Source organism: Juglans regia, chromosome 7 (assembly GCF_001411555.2).
Source record: "Juglans regia cultivar Chandler chromosome 7, Walnut 2.0, whole genome shotgun sequence".
Classification (NCBI taxonomy): domain Eukaryota; kingdom Viridiplantae; phylum Streptophyta; class Magnoliopsida; order Fagales; family Juglandaceae; genus Juglans; species Juglans regia.
This window is the reverse complement of record NC_049907.1, coordinates 49002699-49022292: the sequence shown is the minus strand read 5'-3', so window position 1 is coordinate 49022292 and position 19594 is coordinate 49002699. Positions and strand designations below refer to the sequence as shown.

Genomic DNA, 19594 nt, shown 5'->3' with positions numbered 1-19594 from the left:
GAATGGAAATGCTATTGTTTTTTTTTTTTAAACTTAAAATAGAACTTTTGTGGGCTATGAAAGCTCTCATCCAAGTGGACGGTACCCAATCTATTAATTCCTCCACCCTTACACCAAACTTTGCTAAATTATATGATATGCTTCTCTGGCTTTCTGTTTCAATGCTTTTACTTAGTCAAACAACATGGGCAAAACTCTCATCTCTCTGTCTGTATGCCTTAAATAGGTTTTCTTGTGTGGATTGTATATATCCTAGGTAACCAGCATTGGTTTCTTGTTAAAGAAGGTGGTTTAAAAGGAATATTTGCAGTAGGGACAACGTCTAAATCAGGAACATAAGCAATTAGGAATTAAGAATATTTTTAACAGTAGCTAATCGACTGTCTTTAGCATATATTCTTAATAATGTAAAGTGTTAACATTAAGCTTCATGTGCGATATCTTAGCATTCTATGATGATTCATTCTCTTCTTTCACCCCACCAAACGATGAAAGAAGTAAAAAGATTAAAAAAAAAAAAAAAAAACCAAATTAGTACTACACGTGTTGACAGAATGATATGCAGAAACTGGTGTGATTACTAATATTAAGGGTGCTCTGTCTGTACTCAAGATTTCTTTAAACCCAAGTTTAGCGGCCCCAACCCACATCATTGACATTGGTTTAGAAAGTTAAATCTTCTGTGAAATGAACCAATTTTTTTTTTTTTTTTAGAATATTTCCCACTTTCAGCTCTGGGGTTAGAAGATGTAATCCATTACAATGCAACGAGCAGCTAAGCTAATGATATCTAAGCTAAGCTAATGTCCGAGTTTGTCTTGATTAATTCTGTTTATTTTTCGTCCTACCTGGTATCTACTCCGAAACTAAATATTAGGAAACTAAGAAAACTAATGGAATGGAGTCATGGGTGACAGAACAAGCCCTCAACTTAAAGTTTTTTGGTTAAGGTATGGCTGATCTGCAACAATGGAATTATCGAGGAAACAGGAAGATGACACAGGTAGAGCTAATGGATGTTTACGTATCATTTCACGAGTTTTTTGGAATTTGACAGAGTTTAAAAAAGGTTAAGATTCCCTAAAGTTCAGGAAATACGTACACAATAATAAGTATGGTGAAAGCCCGCTTCATGTCTTCATCTGTTTTTCACTTCAAAGTTTAACCCCAATATTCCCATTAAATTCAAGTAGATTTCCATTGGGATAGCTTCTACTCATCATCTCTACACCACACACCACACTTGGTGGTTTTTTTTTTTTTAATTAAAAAAAAAACTGAATGAATTATTTTACTCATTATCTATACAACACACATTTGGTGAAAAAAATAAAAAAATAAAAAATCATGTATAATATGTGATGTATAGATGATGAGTATAGTTTTTCGGAAACCATGTCACTTCATACTTCAATGAATTTCAACCTTTCAACCTCATGGTGCACACAACCCACAAAAAAAATTCCTAGGGGAGCAATCTTCGTTATGGTTCGAGTTCTTCAATACTTGCACACAGTGCTCAGTCTGGTCAAGAAGGAAGAAATATAAAATATTGCGTGGTAAAAATTATCACCAACACAGCCATGTGGGTTACTGATTTCTCTTTCTTACTCCAATTTTCTCGCTCGCCCGGTAAAAAAACAAGTCAACCATACTAGATTCCCATAAAGATGAGGAGAGCTGAGAAAATGTTTTATTCTCTTTAACACACATCTGAACCCTAATATTACTTAAAAAGATATCAAGACGACGAACCAAGACATATGGGAACAGTGTACAAACAACAAAATTTCTAAATAGTGGCCGAAAGACAACTACGCGCATAGAGCAAAATTTCTAAATGCTATCTTCTCTGACACTCACTTGCAACATCCCTAGCTCCAGATTTGGCCGTCACTGTATGTCAACCAAGTTGAAGTTACTCACAATTCTAGCTCCATAGGAAAGTAAAAGTAGTCTTAATAACAAATATTTCATATACATGATTACCAAGTTGCATGAACATTACCTTTTAGAGTTCCAATCACTTGCGTAAGGAAAGATCAACATGTAGATAAGCCAAGCAAGCAATGAATAATAAGAAAAACACAGATGTCAACATCAATGGTTCCGCAAGCATGAATATCGGATTGAAGTTGTAGTAAACCTGGATTAATAAGAGATCAAACAAATAGAGTCAATATCTGCAACATAAGAATTTTCTTTTCTGGATGAACAATATCACCACAAGAAATAGTAAGATCAGGAGGATAGAGAAAGGGTATCTCTGGCAAGCAGAAACATAAACACAAGCCTGGCCCAAAGTCTCCTGATCGTAAGAATGACCCATCTTTGCAGAGCATAACTGATTTGTAGTTTAACCTTTGTGTATCGATAGACTTTATTCTGGCAAACTATCAGCTTAAATCCCACTAAAGACGAGTACTGACTATCAGTTACCATACAAACTAAAAATTGCAAATAGCATTGAGCAGGTATGGTAACTTGTTTAGAAACTGGCTATTTGTTTCAGTATTATAATAGCAGATATCCATGCTAAAGAAGAAACAACACATTAATTGTTTTAACGCACCCTGTTTACTTATGCCCAAAAAGAAAAAAAGAAATGGAAATCAACAATTATGATTATATTGTAACTGCCACACTGGGCTTGGATATGTGAGCAGAGTCCAAACACCTGGATTTGGGAGAACTAGTAGAACACTACTTCACCATTTTACCCTTGAGACTTAATAGAAAACATTTCAAGTCAGTGTATAGTTCTGCAACGTGTTTATCAATCACCTGGAAAGGAGAGTTGTGCTCAGGAACCACGTTGTTCTTTTCCAGAACGACCACAGTCCTCCCAACGATGTCAAGATAAGAATATTTGGCCTGCAGGCACCAAATGTAAATATTTCTAGTTGGTCCATAAATTTCTGACGCTGTAAATTCTGCTAAACGATGCCTTTATATAGCAACAACAAATAAGTTAACAGCACAGTGCCTAAAATGGCAAACCATTAAAAGTTTATTTAAACAGAACAAAAAGTCCAGAGTTTTAGCACCTTGAAAACACAAATTTATTGTCATTCTCAAATTCAAAAAAGGACAAAAGTAATGGACTTAAATATATAAGTAGGTTTTGATCAACGCGAGTTGACACACTGTTGAGTTTCTGCACCAGTGTGCGTGCGTGCGAGCGTGCATGCATGTGAATCGACAAGTTAGGTTACCTCCAGATGCTGCTCCACTGGGAAAGGAATGACAGCAGAAGGGTCTTTTGCTCCCTCTGGCAGTGCAACCTGGAATGTGACAGGTAGTAAACATATCATCCAAATTTCAAACATAAGCCTTGAAGCGATATGTGGAAAAAATAAGACAGCGATAATATGAATGCAGACTCATGTCACTAAACTTACTTTGACAGTCAATTTGTTCACCACTGTCTCCACAAGAGGACATCCAAAACTGAAGTTGAGGTATCGCCTGCCATCGGGTGACTCAAAAAGGAAGTCTTCCAATGGGAGCCCATATCCAATGACAAAAGTAGCTTTCCAACCTCCAAATAAAGGATAACGTGGCTCAATCTCAAGTTCTGACTGTAAGAACAAATGGTAGTTACGATGTCTGAAAACACATTTAACCTTTTTTGGGGGGAGGGAGGGTTACATAACTATATTTTTCCACACTAATTTCCTCAAATGATCTTCTAAAATCTAAGTTAAGAGATCACACGCTACCTTCCAGGGATCTGTACGCAAATGTGAGGTTGAGATATTCCCTATTTCATCACGGTAGTAGACAGAGTGAACTCTAGGAGGTAGTCTTGCTAAAAGATGTTTAAATGAAGACACTCCGCTAATAGATGGCCTAGATTGATATTCAACCCTGCCAGAAGGAAACTTAGGAAGTATGAACATTCAAATGAAGCAAACATCAAGAGAGAAAAAATAACCAAAACAAATAAATGGGAAATGCCATGTTTTTTATTATTAGAGCTATCAAGTGATAAATCAAAAGAAAAAAGGAAAAAAGACTAGAAACAAATATATTGACATTGCAGTGTGATGCCAATTTAATACAACACTATATCTGTTTATATAACATGTTGAATGAAAGTTTGAAATTTAGTTTATAATGAAATCAAAGCCAATTCTAGCCATAAAGGAGACAACATTTTCATATAATCCAAAGGACTAAGAGGAATATATGACATAACACAACAATAAACCTTACCTCGAAAACATGCCTTTGTGTCGAGCACCAGCATGTGCCAACCTGTAACTCTCTGTGATCTGCAGATTACCCCAGTGAGATATTTCCACTTCACGGACGAGCTCCTCAACAATGGCAAATGGATTGTTGTTCTCAAAATGAAGTATTATGGGCAAGAATGAATATGGAGGATGATTTTCATATGGTCCATATTTTAGCTCTGCACCGGCATGGTTGGTTGGTTCCACTCTTGTGAATGATTCCAATTTAGAGCTTGGAGTCTTGAAAAAAGTTGTTTGTTTCTTAATGTGATATGGTGACAATATTAGTGCACTATCACGATAGTAGACCAACTGTGACTCTGATTGACTTATTTCTGCTGGAAAAGGTTCCAGAGAATGTGTCAATATGTAAAGAACTTCTAGTGTTGCAGTTTCGCCTGTGCTTAATGGGTTGAGCAAAGATATAGAGAAATACTTAGTTCCATTTGGTGCATCAGGTAGCTCAGTCGGAATCACATCAAGGGACAAATAACTTTTCTTCTTCCGTTTTCCGACAGTTGCTGCAGCTTTGACAAGTGCCAGGTGATCAACTTGAGAGGGAGGAAATGCCAGAAGTATTTCTGAAGCAGGAGATGTCCCAACATTTTCTACCTGAAAGAAAACCATCAATCAAATATTTGCACCAAAATATTTTCACTTTCTAGCACTTAACGTAGAAATTAATACATATTTTCAATAATTAGTATGAACCTTCACTAAAACCATGGATTGAAATTTTCTTACTTATAAAAAAAGACTACGGTTTCAAAATTTAGACGAAGAGAATAAATTTTGGTTTCAACAGGCACTCTGAATTGAATTGTGTCAAAATTTAGCCATAAGAAAAAAAAAAAAAACTATCACACCTGAAACACACAATATTTATGTGATTTGGCAGACATAGACAAAGTCCAGAGCAGAGAAGATCACAAGAGAGCTCTCAAACCTTTAACTTCTATACCATACAAAGTTATTTCTCTGCATGAGTTCATGCAAATGGAGAAAACGCTCCTTTTAATATGGGATCTCAAATCGAAAATATAATTCCATAATTAGCCTATTCAAACAAGGTTGGGAATTGTAATTCCATTCTAGTCAGTTCCCCACCATAAGAGATCAATTGTAGAATTTAAGAACATAAACATAGATACAGCAATTCAAACGAATAATTAGGAAGTTTGATTGAGATTTGGTTGCCAGTTTTAGCAAAATATTTATAATAAATAAAAGAAATTTTTTTTGATAAGTAATCAAAGTGTATTAATAAAAGAATAGGCAAAGCCATGTGTAGTACAAAGAATGCTCTAACTATGTAGGGACAATAGATACAAGGAAATCATGGAAATCTTGGCCATTAAAATTAACAGTAGAGGCCCAAGTACAAAGGGTTCTAAAAAATAAAGCTATAAGTTCCTCCATCGATCTCTCTTTGTCCTCGAACATCCGTTCATTGCGCTCCTGCAATACGCACCACATGATGCATATAGAAATCATCTTTCCATACAGCCTTGATCTGTTGATTTCCTCTTAGATCTGTCCAGCTAGCCAAAACCGCCACTACTGTCTACGCTACTTCACAGTGTAGTAGTAGATGGTCCACAAATTCACCCCCATTCCTACCCATGCAACATCAATCTGCAATGATCACCCTTCGTTTCCTCAAATTATTCGTTGTGAGGATCTTACCCAAGGAAGCGGTCCACACAAAAAATGCTACTTTGAGAGGCGCCTTATGTCTCCAAATTCTTTTCCAAGGAAACTGAATAGGGAGCTCACGTGAAAGGGATTTATAGAAGGAGCGAACCAAGAACACACCACCTGAAGGTATCCACCACAATAAGTCGGCATGCTGGTTATTCGGTTTGAGAGAGTACAAAAGTCTGAAAAAGGCTGCAAAGCTGTCCATTTCCCAATCATTTGCCGCCCAGCTATTGATGTTCCACTGGATTTGTTCCCCTACTATCACCATGACATCATCCATTGAAACATCTGTATCATTTGCAACCCTGAAGAGATCAGGAAATAGATCCTTTAGAGCACCATTACCGCACCAAGAATCATACCAGAATTTGATCCTGACCCATCCCCTAGGCATAATCGTGAGTGACAAGAGAAGACCCCCCATCCTCTTCTTGTATGTTTCCACAACCCCACTCCATATACCCCTCTCACTTCGTTGGTACACCATCCCCCCCATAAACCACCACATTTGCTCTCAATCACCAACTTTCATAGGGCTTCTAGTTTTTTATGGTATCTCCACAACCATTTACCAAGTAGCGCCCGATTAAAAATTCTCAGATTTCGAATGCCTAAACCACCATTAGGGAAAGGACAACAAACCTTTTCCCACTTGACTAGGTGGAATTTAAATTCCTCGCCTATTCCACCCCACAAGAAGTCCAGCTGTAGTTTCTCAATACGAATCGCCACACTTGCTGGAATGGGGAACAAATGCATGAAATAGGTCGGTAGATTAGATAATGTACTCTTTATCAGGGTAATCCTACCACCTTTTGACATGTACATTCTCTTCCAGCCTACCAAATGACGCTCCACTTTCTCAATGACTGTATCCCATACTGAAACCGCTCTCGAGGCGGCCCCCAATGGAAGGCCAAGATATGCCATAGGGAGTGAGGCAATAATAGAAATATGTTATTTCGAGGTTGAGGTTTTCGAAATAACAGAAATTCCATGACATTAAACTTTACATGTAGTGGTAAAATATAAAATTTCCACCTTGTGGTTAGAAATAATAACTAATTACTCTCATTACAAAACTGTCACTGAACTTCCAAATGGTTTGGAATAAAATGAAATCTTCATACATTCCATCTTTGATGGGTTCTTCCTTCCACGTGGCAGGCCCGTTCACATGAAACGTGAAATTAGGCCTCATAGCCCTCAATAAGCTTTATAACTTCATTGAAAGGACAGCAAAACAACTATGTTCTTGGGTACGGAAATAGATTGGTTAAGTTCCCACACATCTCGGGGGCTAAATGAGGGCCAAATTTCACGTTTTATGTGATATGTGCATGTCAAGTGGGAGAATCTATCAATTGAGCCATAAAAATCATGAGAAGGTTTACTCACAATACCCATAACCACATGGACATGATTTTTATTTTTCCCTAAAGTTAATTCAAGTTAAAAGAATAAAATTAGATACAAGCCCAACAAGGGAATCTCAAAATAACACTAACAATAACAACAACAACACGACGATGCCGACGGCGACGACAATAATAATAATAAAAATTAAAACAAACAAATAAATAAAAGACAGCCACAAGCTCCCCACCCTAATTCAAATAGAATTTGAAAAAGAAAAAAAAAAACTTCTTTCAAATACTGATACTATGTGAAATCAATTGAAGAAGCATTAGAAATAAATACCTTCAAGGTTAGGAACACCTTAACAATGTGAGAAGTCAAGTCAATCTGCAAGCATGAACAGCAAATTAGTGGTGACAGTAACTGAAAGATGAGGCTTCAGAGATGAAGAAACAGAAGGAAATATGAACAATCAGGCTTTCCTTGGGCTATCATCTAAGATCCAATGTGGCAATGGTAAAGTTATGACTACATCTACCAGAAAAGAAAATATAAAACGAGAATAATAAAATGAGAGGACCGTTACAAATGTGATAAAAAAAATTTACAGGATTCCTTAGATTGCCAACAGATTTTTTATTTTTTGATAGGTAATCAATAAGTTATATTCATAAAAATAGACAAAGCCCAAATACACAGGAAATATACGTGGAGAACACCTAGCTAGAGGTTACAATAGAAAGTAGAAGGTCATGGACCCGTAGCCCATTACAAACTATAGCCCCTGCCCATAAAAACAATGACTTAAGAAAGAAAACTTTTAGCTCATCCCTAGTTCTCTCTTGATCTTCGAAACTTCTGGCACTTCTCTCCATCCAAATACACCAACACATACATATTGGGACCATTCTCCAAATTGCCGCTACCTTTGAATTGTCATGGAGGGTAACAATTATGTAGGTGTAGGATTCTTATCTAATTGTATTTCTTAAAATATCAAGGGTACAAAAGTTAAGCTCAAATGAGTTAAATAATTAGATCTAGGCTCAGTTGAGAGGAGATTTTTTATACTCGGCTTCTGATCAGCACGAACATACCGGTTTATGCTCTAAAAACATGTCCCACTTTTTTCTGTCCTAAGTTTTTTTGTAAAGACGAAACGCCAGTTTGTGTACTAAAAACATTTCCGAGTATTTCTGTCCCAAGCTTCCGAAGAGACCAAAATAAGCTTGCAGTATTCAAAGATAATTCTCGGAATAAAAAATTAATATTAAAGTAACAACGCCAAAAGCGAGCAGCCGCGACAGATAAGAACGGAGAATCTTAGGTCCATACTTTGATTTGAAATATTGCATCTAAAAATATCTTCAAGATGAACCTATTATATTCTAATAACAAAGCAAATCAAACTCAAACATGCAAATTAGAACGCATTACACAGGTTTCCAATCGAAATCGTTTTTCTCTAGTTTCATTTTCTTATAAGGTGCAAAGTATGCATTATCGAGTAAAAAAAAGGCTAATTAGAAATATTTGAATCTACGACTAAGTATTGCGAAAATGAGTCGTCTGCAAGCGAGATAGGGAATTATTTTCAGGCTTACTCGGCGCTCAGCGTTGGCGATCTGAATCTCCTGAGAGTAGGATCTGACGAGCAGAGAGAGAAGTGCTAAGGCAGAGAGAAGCAAGGCAGCTCGGATTCTGAGCATAGCTTCCATGGATGCGCTCCACTCCTCGTCGCAGTTGACGAACTGCGAAGGCCGAAGACTAGAAGGCAAGATGAGAGGGAGATTGGAGGAACAGTGAGTTTATTGGCGTGTTAAATTAGTTTGGGCTCATTTTTCGTGGCGTGGTTGGTCATGGGCATTTGTTTTGGGCTAGCATTTGGGCCCAATATAATAATGGAAAAAGTAAAATATACTGAACTTCTTATATTTTAAAAACAATTAAAAAAAATCCGGTAACAGTATTGGAATTATAATTTATTTTAATTAATAAGGATAGGCTCATTACTTCCTACCACTCATTTATTATTATTTTTATTTTTTAATTTAATAGTTAAAGAAATGATTATTAGTAAAATTATATATTTTTTTAAATTTTTTTTAATAATTAAGGATGTTAAAAAATACTTAAAATAAAATAATAAAAAAATAGAAATTTTAAATATACTATAGAGTAGTCAAATGGTAGTAGGAGGGTAGTAAGTCTATCATTATCCATTTCAGTAAGAGACTAGGCCCTGTTTGGATATAAAAATGGTTTAATCTCATAATTACAACTTTATTAAATTTTCACACAAAATATAATAAACAATTTAATTTTTTTAAATTTCAAAATAATAATAACATTAAAAAATATTATTCTAATAATATTTTATTGAACTTTTATATAAAATCTTACTCTATCTCACTCGCTTAATGTGCTAATCTATTTAATAATGAATAATATGACATCAACAATATGAGAGAAGCGGAATAAAAATATTTTTTATACAACTCTTTAATTAATACTAAAAAATGTTGATGTGGTGTTTTTAATTACTAACGTTACCAATATAAAACATTATGTTTCTTGACATTTATTATATATCGAACTCGAATCTTAATTTTAAATTTCATCATCTTTAATTAATTACATTTAGTGACAAATTTGAAATGGTTTCATGAGTTAAACACTTACACGATAACATTTAACACGTACCATAATTGGCACGATGATATATGAAAAATTTAGGAGGAAGAAAATCATTTCTTAGAAAGAATTATAATTAAAAATATGAATAATATTTATTATTAAGAATGTGATTGGCACGTGGATCCATATATTAGGCACAGTTTGGGTATTACAGTATTTTAAAAATATTTTACTACTATTTATTATTTTATTATTATTTATCAAATATTTTTTTATTATTATTTAATATTTTATTATTACTTATTATTATTTTATTACTATTAACAGAAATAATTTATTTCACTTTCTAAACGCAACCTAAGTGGAGCAAGTGCAAAGGACATTCAACCCAACCTGGCCCACATTCTTAAAATGGATAAACCCTGGAATGTAGATGATTTCGAAGACTTTAAAGAGAATGTCAATGATCCAGTCGATAAATGCATACATATTTATATGGTACTACAATCTCAACGTAAATAAGCATTGAAGTGCGCTTAAACTCGAAACTCTGAACGCCCCAAACACAGACTTTTTCGTCTAACATCAGTAACTGAATTTTCTCCTAGATTTTGCGCTTTGGACTCGGGACCATCGATGCGCTCTCTCTAACCAGAAAACCGAAAAGATAGCGCACAGAAAGATTTTTTGGGTGAGGAAGGGAAAAGCCATTTAAGCTCCCTACCCATTTGATCACTGTCGTAATTGACATTGTTCCTTTACTTCTTTCAACGTTCTTCTTTGTTATTGGGCTACAACTCTTTTTCCTAGTAGCTGACGTCATTGAATTGGACATGGCGTGCATGAAGCTGGGATCCAAATCCGAAGTCCTTCACCTCGATGGCCAAACCTGGTCAGTCATTTCTTGCTTCTGCTATCGTTTTGTATTTCTTTTCCGTTTGATATTTGCCCTCAATTTTTTGATAAGGTGAATAGGTGATTGTAATTTGTTAAAATGGAAATTTTGCAACGTGGGTTTGTGATAAGATTTGATGTTACGTGATGGACTCGTTTTGTTTTGCTTTTGAATTCAAAATTTTGGGATTGATTGTGTGAATTGTGTTTGTGAGAATGCTGTGACGTTTTAAATGAATCTCTATGAAAGAGATAATTCATTGCATTAGCCAATAACCCGATATATTTGTCACCACCATTGTTAACTGAGTGAGCCTACCCGTGTGTTTCTTACGGATTTCACGGCTTTTGTAGGGGTAGGTTTTGACATTCTATAATGTAATCCGGTTTTAACCTTCACTATCTGGAATCTAGCACCGTCCCTCTCATCTCGGATAAGTAGAATCTGGCACTCTCCCTCTCATATGGAAATATTTTAATTTTGAGATGTCGGATTTACTCTGTCAAATTACCTTGGCAGATGGGTTTTTGACTAGGGACAATTTGGCATCGGATTTTTACTGTCTGTTCTGAAGTATCTCATACTTTGCTGAAATGTCCAATGTAGTTTCTGGGGTTTAGAAAGTCTGCGTTTGTTGGCTTGGATTTTAATGAGATTTTGGGGCACCAGATTGATTTCTGAAATCTTGATCGGATCCCCGGGTTATGAAGCGATTATTTGCTGGTTAATTTTATAGCGGTATTTACCCACGTTGGTTCTCTTTTCTTGGTTGGAATGGAGTAACAGTTCAGTAACAGGGTGAGATGTACAATACCATCAAACTAACAGTTACAGGAGTTTAGAAGAAGAAGAAGAAGAAAGTAAAACAGATTTAAGTGGAGAAGATGGAAGTAAAATTGTCCTAAAAGTTGATAAGGACTGTGAGATTAATTTGATTGATGTTTGGATGTAAACTAAATTGACACTTGCCTTGTCATGGTTCCTGCCATGATAAATAACAGAAATAGATGAAAGTAACTTTTTTCTTCTTCATAAGAGGTTAACAAAAGCTTATATTTCCTGTTGGGTAAATAACAAAATCTGTATGATTATATTGATATGTGCTATGATCAGAACGAAAATAATTAAAGAATATTTGAGAAATTTGATTATTGTTCAAATATTAAGATTCATCTTGCTGCTATTTTTCAAGCATGATTCTCAGCTCTGAATTCTTTCTGGTTCTGAATCCTGATTATTACTGAATGCTGACTTAATGACCATTATTGTGTTGACAACATGTCTTTGAGTAATATATTCTTCTCTCCTATATTTCTTCTAAGCCAAATGCAATTTCGCAGGCTTTGCTCAACTGGGCTTCCTAGCGATGTCATCATTGAAGTTGGAGAGATGACCTTCCATCTCCACAAGGTGCATTTTACTCAGTCATTTCTTTGCCCTCTTACTTGCTTTGTCATTATTTATGGCATATATGGATCTCAACACCATGCTTTAAGAGGCATGCAATGCTTGCATCCAGATTACATTGAGATGATGCTTGAAGAAAGCACCTCAAGTGCAACCTTAAGTCTCTGATCTCCTTTGGTTGTGTGTTTTGTGTCTTGAGGTAACCCTCACTACAAGATGTATAACTAGAAATAGTCAATGTAGCTGGTGCTCATAAACATCTTGTCTGCATTTATTTGTGTGACTTCTGTGATTTTAAACATTGATGCATGAGAGAGAGAGAGAGAGAGAGAGTGAGTGAGTGATGGGTTCAATAATGTGCACTGAATAGGAGCTCAATAATGAAAGTTTTCTTTCTTCTTATAATTGTGGATGCTCGGAAAATATGGACATGGAGCTCTCTATCTTGTTATTTCCCTTTTTAAATATGTGATATAAATTTATGAAACAATCTGATATTGTTCTTCATCTTCTTCCTCTTCATTGTAGCCATGGAATTTTGAAGCTAAAAAGAAAAAAGAAGAAAAACTGTCAATTAAATTTGTTTACAGGTAAGTGATAAAAACAATGTGCACCTAATAGAAGCTTAATTACGATTTTTTTTTTTGGACTTCTTGTAATTTTGGATGTATGGAAATCCATATTATTATTTTCCTTTTCTTTGATATTATTATTCTTCTTTTTCGTTGTGATACTATTGAGTTGTCATTCAGTCTTGCCCATTGAAAAGTCAAACGGTCAGCCTGATTCTTCAATTCTTAGTAGACATTAAGTTGTGTGCATATCTTTGGTATTCTGGGATCTTTAGTTATATTCCTCGTTTACTTATCATACTGCATTTCCTCGCTTTCTTGGCACGCCCAGCAGTTTCCCTTGCTTTCCAGAAGCGGATTATTAGAAAATCTTATTGGAGAGCTTTCTGGTGAGGATGAGAAGAAGTGTGTTTTGCAGCTTCATGACATACCGGGAGGAGCCAAAACCTTTCTTCTTGTAGCCAAGTTTTGTTATGGTGTTAAGATGGAGCTCACTGCATTGAATGTAGTCAGTCTCAGGTGTGCAGCCGAGTATCTTCGGATGACTGAAGACTATGGAGAGGGGAATCTCATAATTCAGACAGAACATTTTCTCAATGAAATTTTTTGTTATTGGACGGACTCAATTAAAGCTCTTGAAACCTGCGAAGAGGTTCTACCACGTGCAGAAGACCTTCATATTGTTTCAAGATGCATTGATTCTTTGGCAATAAAAGCTTGTGCAGATCCTAGCTTGTTTAGTTGGCCCATGTCAGGATGCAGTGCTGTGGAAAGCCCAGGTGGAGCTGTAATTTGGAATGGAATACGCACAGCAACTAAGCCAAATCCTGTGAGTGAAGATTGGTGGTATGAGAATGTGTCCTCTCTGAGATTCCCTCTGTATAAAAGACTGATTCTGGCAGTTGGATTGAGGGGCATGAAGGCAGAGAGGATTGCTGGGTCCGTGGTCTACTATGCAAAGAGTCATCTCCCATTGTTGGGCAGGCAATCAAGCTTCCAGAATGGGAACCGTGATGGCCCAGAATCAGCTATTTCTGCCTCATCTGACTTGGATCAAAGGAAACTCCTTGAAGAAATAGTGGAGTTACTGCCCATTGGAAGGGGTGTCACAGCTACCAACTTTCTGCTTAGACTTTTGCGAACATCAATGATTTTACATGCTAGCCAATCATGTCATGAGAATTTAGAGAAAAGGGTTGGTGCTCAGTTGGATGAAGCAGCTCTTGAAGATCTTCTGATACCAAATATGGGGTACTCAGTGGAGACCCTTTATGATATTGATTGTGTTCAGCGGATTCTTGATCACTTTATGCTGGTGGATCATGATTCTAATTCTAATTGTATGGTATATGAGGGGCAGTTGATGGGAGCTTCACATCCACTGACCCCTATGACAATGGTGGCTAATTTAGTGGATGGTTATCTAGCTGAAGTGGCACCTGATGTTAACTTGAAGTTACCAAAATTTGAGTCCTTGGCTGCTGTTATCCCTGATTATGCGAGGCCATTAGATGATGGAATCTACCGTGCAATTGATATATTTCTCAAGGTAAAAAAAAAAAAAAATTCATTTGTGGTTCTGTTCATTGATGACTTTTATTGCAAAGATCTTTGGTTCTGGTCAAAGACTATGTTATTTGATAACATAGTTCAATTGAAGCACTGTTGCCGTACTTTTATAGGAATTTCTTTTTTTTTTGTCACCTCTCGCTTCTTAGGTCTACTTTTGAAAATTATTAGTTTTAGAGTTTCTCTTGAGATTCATTCATCGCAATTAACACTCAATTCTGGTATATTTCATGGAAATGTCTTAAAAGGAGAATTAGTTTTCAATTGCAATGAATCTGTTTTTTTTTTAGAGAAGTAGCAAGGAATATACTGTGCTTGGGCATTAAACTTTGTTCGTTCTTTAGCAGGCAATTTCTTTGACCTTTAGGTGGAAATGATACTTGCTTTTCATGGTGGAATTAAAATATTACTGTATTATGAATGGAATTTTGTTGAGAACTCATTTCATTTTCAAGTTTACTGAAGACAATCATACTAGATTGTACTACATGTTTGATTATTTTCTTTGAAATTATTCATTGCGCGCTGGATATTTTATCTTTCTTTCCTAAAAAAAACTAGTGTGTTTCTCAACTTCAGGCTCATCCCTGGCTAACAGATTCCGAAAGGGAACAACTCTGCAGGCTCATGAACTGCCAGAAGCTCTCCCTGGAAGCCAGCACCCATGCAGCCCAGAACGAGAGGTTGCCACTTCGTGTCATTGTCCAAGTTTTATTCTTTGAACAACTCAGGCTCCGCACCTCTGTTGCTGGTTGGTTTTTTGTCTCTGACAACCTTGAGAACACTCAAAATCACAGCGGGAATCTTGCTCTGGTCAGACATGACGCCTCTATTCAAGCAGGCAGTACCACCCAAAATCATCTTGTAGCAGTCGATGACATGAAGGAACGGGTGTCTGAGCTTGAGAAAGAATGCTCAACCATGAAACAAGAGATTGACAAGCTAGTGAAGACAAAGGGAAGTTGGAACGCGATCTTGAAAAAGTTCTCTTTCAGACTAAAGACGAAGACCTATGATCCAAATGCATCGAAGCACGGCAACAATTCCACAACCCCACCAGCATCAAAAGCACCACTTGTGAACGGAAAAGAAAACCATGGCAGTAGTACTGGTGAATTAGGAGCTGATTGATTTTCTCATCTAAAATATTGAAAGCCAATGTTTTTTTTTTTTGCTTTTTTTGTTAATTATTATTATTATTTTTTGTGGTTTAGTTAATATAGCGTAATAATAGTCACACGTACATTAGATTGTAATTACAATTGATCTTCCTCCTGTTCCTCATATTTTTACTATTTTGTTTCTTCATCAGCTCCCGACGTCTGTTCCCCTATTCTAACTATTCATTGTTCCTTGGTCTTAAGCTATATTCAAGAAATCGGTCGTGTGAATTAAATCCATGTCATCAATTGTATAGAAAACAAGAAGCTAGGAAAACTGTTTTGTCAATGCTGCTAGCTCTTCAACGCCGGGCAGGAATTATCCAAAAGGGTGGTGTATCAAACTTCGAACAATAATCTGGCCCCGTTTCAAGACTTCCATCTGTCAACTTGAACGTGCCGAAATCATGACCGCCATACATGTAATCCTCATCCACCTGATTCCAGTTATCATCCGAGAAGTAGATAGTATTCGATTCACATTCTTCAAGATCATGAATGGACAACGACATGGAGTAGTTTCCACCCACAAATATGACCCGATCACCTAATGATTCCACTTTCTTCCATGTCTCCTGTTTGTGATCTAACTCATAGACGTTGAATAGCTTTGTTCGGTATGGACAAACCAAAGGCTGCGTATCCTCATGGATAAGAAGATCATACTCATCCACTGCTATCCCCTCTGAATTAACAAAGTAGCCGACGATCCGATCGACAAGCAAAAGACCTCCCAATGATTCCACCAAGTAAGATTGAGTGAAGAACTTATTTCGTGGAAAGTTCATGTAGTGATCAACTTCGGAAACTGATGCAGAAGGACTGATGATTTTTGTGGGAAAAGGATTACGAAAATCCCATACTGCAATCGAACCGTACTTGGCTGCAAGTGCAGAAGGCTAATTCTTGTAGCATATGATATCGCAGTAACCTTCGTCACCAAGGTCGGTCCAAGTGTTGTATTCGAGCTTGCAGAATGCAAGGCTTGATTGGATTCCATAGATTACCACTACCCTGCAAGACTGGTTCACGAACAACACGACAGCCTTGACGATGAAAACCTTCCGCAACTGTTCAACAAAGTAAGTTTCACCAACGCTGGGTTTCAGTTCACGAGGAAACGTCGGAAGTTCTACTTTAGCCTTACAGAAGGGATTAAACAGAAGCGGGTTTACTCTTTGATCCAAAACCACCATCCAACCGTGAGACGAACCCACGCACCAAGTATCAGGAAGCCCGTTGAACATGTTCTTGATCTTGTAAATCTTATTCTCTGCGAGGCTAAAGAAGCAGCGAGTATCAGTACTATCGTCTTCCTGGTCACTGGGAAGCATGAGCCATGGAGTTTGAGATAGTGCGGCACATGACAAGGAAGACACAGTTTGGGAAGCACGAGCCATGGGATTTGGAGACCAAAGGTGCAGAAGCAAGAGGAAGTATAAAAAAGCATACATGGCGTAGGAAAGAATAAGGTGGACTTATATAGGAGTAAAATTTGTAAAAAAGTGGATTCCATTAATAAAAAAAAATACTTTTTTTATACTTCATTTTGGTGGAGTCCACTGGGATTTATACGAGACTTATTTATTCCAAAAAATCTACTCAACCTCCTACTATTCATACAACCTCCACACTCCACATTATTTTCAATTTTTATTATTTTTTTCTTTTATTAAATATTTATTATATAAATAATGAATAAATAATTTAAAATAATTTAAAAAGAATAAACTCAAAAAAAAATTTTAAAAAAATATTAAAAATTTTAAAAATTTAAAAAAATGTGGAGTGTGGAGTGTGGTGGAGGTTGTGTAGCAAAGCTCTATTTATTCTATCTTATACAAATCATTTAGATGGAAGGATCATCAATGCAGATTACGAGTACAAAGATTAGCTAGAAGCCTAGAAACATTTTTCTCAATTCTAGATTTCTTTTTCTCGAAGAACAAAAGCCCATACATATTATGTTCTTGGACTCGTTTGGGCCTGGTGAAGCCCAACTTCTGTTGGGCCTTGTTTGTAGATGCTATAAGCGTTTACGAAAGTATCGAACTTTCATCACCCGAATACTCACCCCCTTTCATCTCAATCTTTCATGAAAAACCCTAATTTCCTATCTCTCTCTCTCTGTACTGTTTATCTTCTGTCTTTTGATGACGAAGGTTACCAACCCTAATAATTAACCTTTGGAGCTCAAAGGTTAGAAACTCAGCTAATTTGGTTTGTTTACTGGTGACTACTCGAAGAAGGCATCTTATGCTCAGGAGTGATTCTGATGTTGCCAACTAGCCATGTAGGTGCTCTGATGGTGTGCAGAAGTGACAATCATTGAGACGGTGATGAGTCTGTCTTGTAAAAATACTAACATTTCCTTTGCCACTGCAAATATTCAGTATTTCGACTCGTTTAAAAGATGGGGGTAGAAAATACCCATTTATCAGATATGGGCTTCCGATGGTCTCACTCACAGTGTTTGGGGTGGTTGGGTCTTGATCATCTTTTGCAAGACATGTTAGTGCTATTTTGATTCTCTATTTACAATTCTAAAATGTCTGGTCTCACAGTTGATTATGTAAAAATGCAAATATTTCGTATGAAGTGCTCTTGAATCTACTCAAATATTCTAAGAAGGGGGAGAGAGATAGTGAGACAGACAGATAGTATTCATGATACCATTGGGTCCCCGCGGCAAAGGTGAAGGATGATCAAGAATGGGAAAGTACTGAGACAAGAAAAGCATTGTCCAGAACAGGACTTGTAGAAGTATACAAACCGAAAAAAATCTCAAAAGGAGCTAAAGGACTTTTGCTGGCATAATTCAATACAATTGAGAGCATTTGCAGCTCACCTTTCTGTTTATGTGTATAGACTTTGCAAGGGAAAGTGGACATAAACAACTGAATAAGTGAGAATTCCTGGACCGAATGATGGCAAGTCAAGCTAGTTTTTGCTTGCTGCCTGCTGGATAATCTCACCCTTTGAATTTTGAATTTTTGGTTTTGGTTGTCAAAACGTTATCAATTTTTTGGATTCACTAGTGAATTTTACCACTGCGGCTTTTGTTTAGAATTATGTACTTTTCTACAAAAATAAATTACTCTTGCAGCAAAAAATATAAACTGGGTTGTAAGATTCTTGAAATAACAAAAGGTTTGATCGAGCATTCTCGTTGTTTCTCCTCGTATCTCTTTTCAAACCAGTTTATTGAAAGATGGTCAGCTACCAAGGAACCAGCATCAATGCCTCCCCAATATTTCTGAATTTGTATGTCAAGCTACCATTTGGGTTAACTCAAACCAATGCTCTGTCATGGCGTTGCAACTGCATAATTTCTGTCGAGCACGTTCTTGTTCAAGCTAGTTTGGCAGAAATGTCGTTCTTCCTTCTAGTGCACTGGTTGGCAGGTCTGAATCTCTGATCTGCGAGATTAGAGAAAAGCTTAATTTGCTTCCGATTTAATGGTTTTACTTTGTACTCTTAATGTTGGCTATCTCCCATTCCAAACTGTATCGGGTTCGGTGCTAAAAGGCCTGTCCGTCAATGTTTGAGCTATCGGGCTCTTTTCAGTTCGGACTCGAAGAGGCCAGTGTCCCTCCCTCTATGACCCAGAGCTGTGCAATTTCTAAGGAATCAAAGGGTGGCATTTAGCATAAATTTTCACTGTATTTGTTAGCCGTATCCACTTCTCTGCTTTAGAATACTTCCGCGTAGTTCAATCTGATTATCTACACTGACGTTTCTTATTCAGTGATGACTTTTGCAAGGTAATCCTTCATAAGATCTTGTTTGGTTAAGCAGTTCAAATAAAATGAAATATTTTATTAAAAATTAGATAAAATATTATTTTTATTTAAGATTTAAAAAAGTTGAATTGATGATTATATTTTGTGTGAAAGTTTAAAAAAATTATAATTATAAGATGAGATAAGATAGTTTGATTTTATGTAACCAATCCGGTCCTAAACATGTTACATTGATGATGAGGATCTTAAGAGACCTCCCATACCTCTCCGTTCAAGCTGCTTTCCCTGTGTACTTGTACCCTGCAAGTTCACT

General features: G+C 36.5%; 3 protein-coding genes across 3 annotated transcripts; 1 reads left to right on the top strand and 2 right to left on the bottom strand.

Annotated features, from left to right (window-relative positions):
- Nucleotides 1-1543: 1543 nt before the first annotated feature.
- LOC108997113 (dolichyl-diphosphooligosaccharide--protein glycosyltransferase subunit 1B) lies at nt 1544-9129 on the bottom strand. The gene is made up of 9 exons (XM_018973245.2): nt 8903-9129; nt 7641-7685; nt 4219-4850; nt 3723-3870; nt 3402-3581; nt 3216-3284; nt 2785-2874; nt 2009-2146; nt 1544-1896 (listed from the first exon to the last, which is right to left on the bottom strand). Exons 1-8 carry the CDS (start codon nt 9014-9016, stop codon nt 2024-2026), a joined length of 1401 nt encoding a protein of 466 aa, XP_018828790.1. The 5' UTR covers nt 9017-9129; the 3' UTR covers nt 1544-1896; nt 2009-2023.
- Nucleotides 9130-10485: 1356 nt separating this feature from the next.
- On the top strand, nt 10486-15689 carry LOC108997028 (BTB/POZ domain-containing protein At5g03250-like). The gene is made up of 4 exons (XM_018973113.2): nt 10486-10827; nt 12171-12240; nt 13144-14358; nt 14958-15689. The coding sequence occupies exons 1-4, from the start codon at nt 10769-10771 to the stop codon at nt 15507-15509; spliced, it is 1896 nt and encodes a 631-aa protein (XP_018828658.1). The 5' UTR covers nt 10486-10768; the 3' UTR covers nt 15510-15689.
- Nucleotides 15690-15840: 151 nt separating this feature from the next.
- On the bottom strand, nt 15841-16938 carry LOC108997045 (putative F-box protein At4g17565). The gene is made up of 2 exons (XM_035691588.1): nt 16470-16938; nt 15841-16421 (listed from the first exon to the last, which is right to left on the bottom strand). The coding sequence occupies exons 1-2, from the start codon at nt 16936-16938 to the stop codon at nt 15841-15843; spliced, it is 1050 nt and encodes a 349-aa protein (XP_035547481.1).
- Between the last annotated feature and the right edge of the window lie 2656 nt (nt 16939-19594).

Bases quoted from the DNA above. Each gene is read 5' to 3' on its own strand.
- LOC108997028 (XM_018973113.2), top strand. From the start codon at position 10,769: ATGGCGTGCATGAAGCTGGGATCCAAATCCGAAGTCCTTCACCTCGAT. The intron at 10,828-12,170 runs GTCAGTCATTTC...GCAATTTCGCAG, and splicing joins CACCTCGATGGCCAAACCTG to GCTTTGCTCAACTGGGCTTC. The intron at 12,241-13,143 runs GTGCATTTTACT...CACGCCCAGCAG, and splicing joins TGACCTTCCATCTCCACAAG to TTTCCCTTGCTTTCCAGAAG.
- LOC108997045 (XM_035691588.1), bottom strand. From the start codon at position 16,938: ATGGCTCGTGCTTCCCAAACTGTGTCTTCCTTGTCATGTGCCGCACTA. The intron at 16,422-16,469 runs GTTACTGCGATA...CTGCACTTGCAG, and splicing joins GACCGACCTTGGTGACGAAG to CCAAGTACGGTTCGATTGCA.
- LOC108997113 (XM_018973245.2), bottom strand. From the start codon at position 9,016: ATGGAAGCTATGCTCAGAATCCGAGCTGCCTTGCTTCTCTCTGCCTTA. The intron at 3,582-3,722 runs GTAGCGTGTGAT...TTGTTCTTACAG, and splicing joins TGCGTACAGATCCCTGGAAG to TCAGAACTTGAGATTGAGCC. The intron at 2,147-2,784 runs GTGATTGATAAA...TTATTAATCCAG, and splicing joins AGCACAACTCTCCTTTCCAG to GTTTACTACAACTTCAATCC.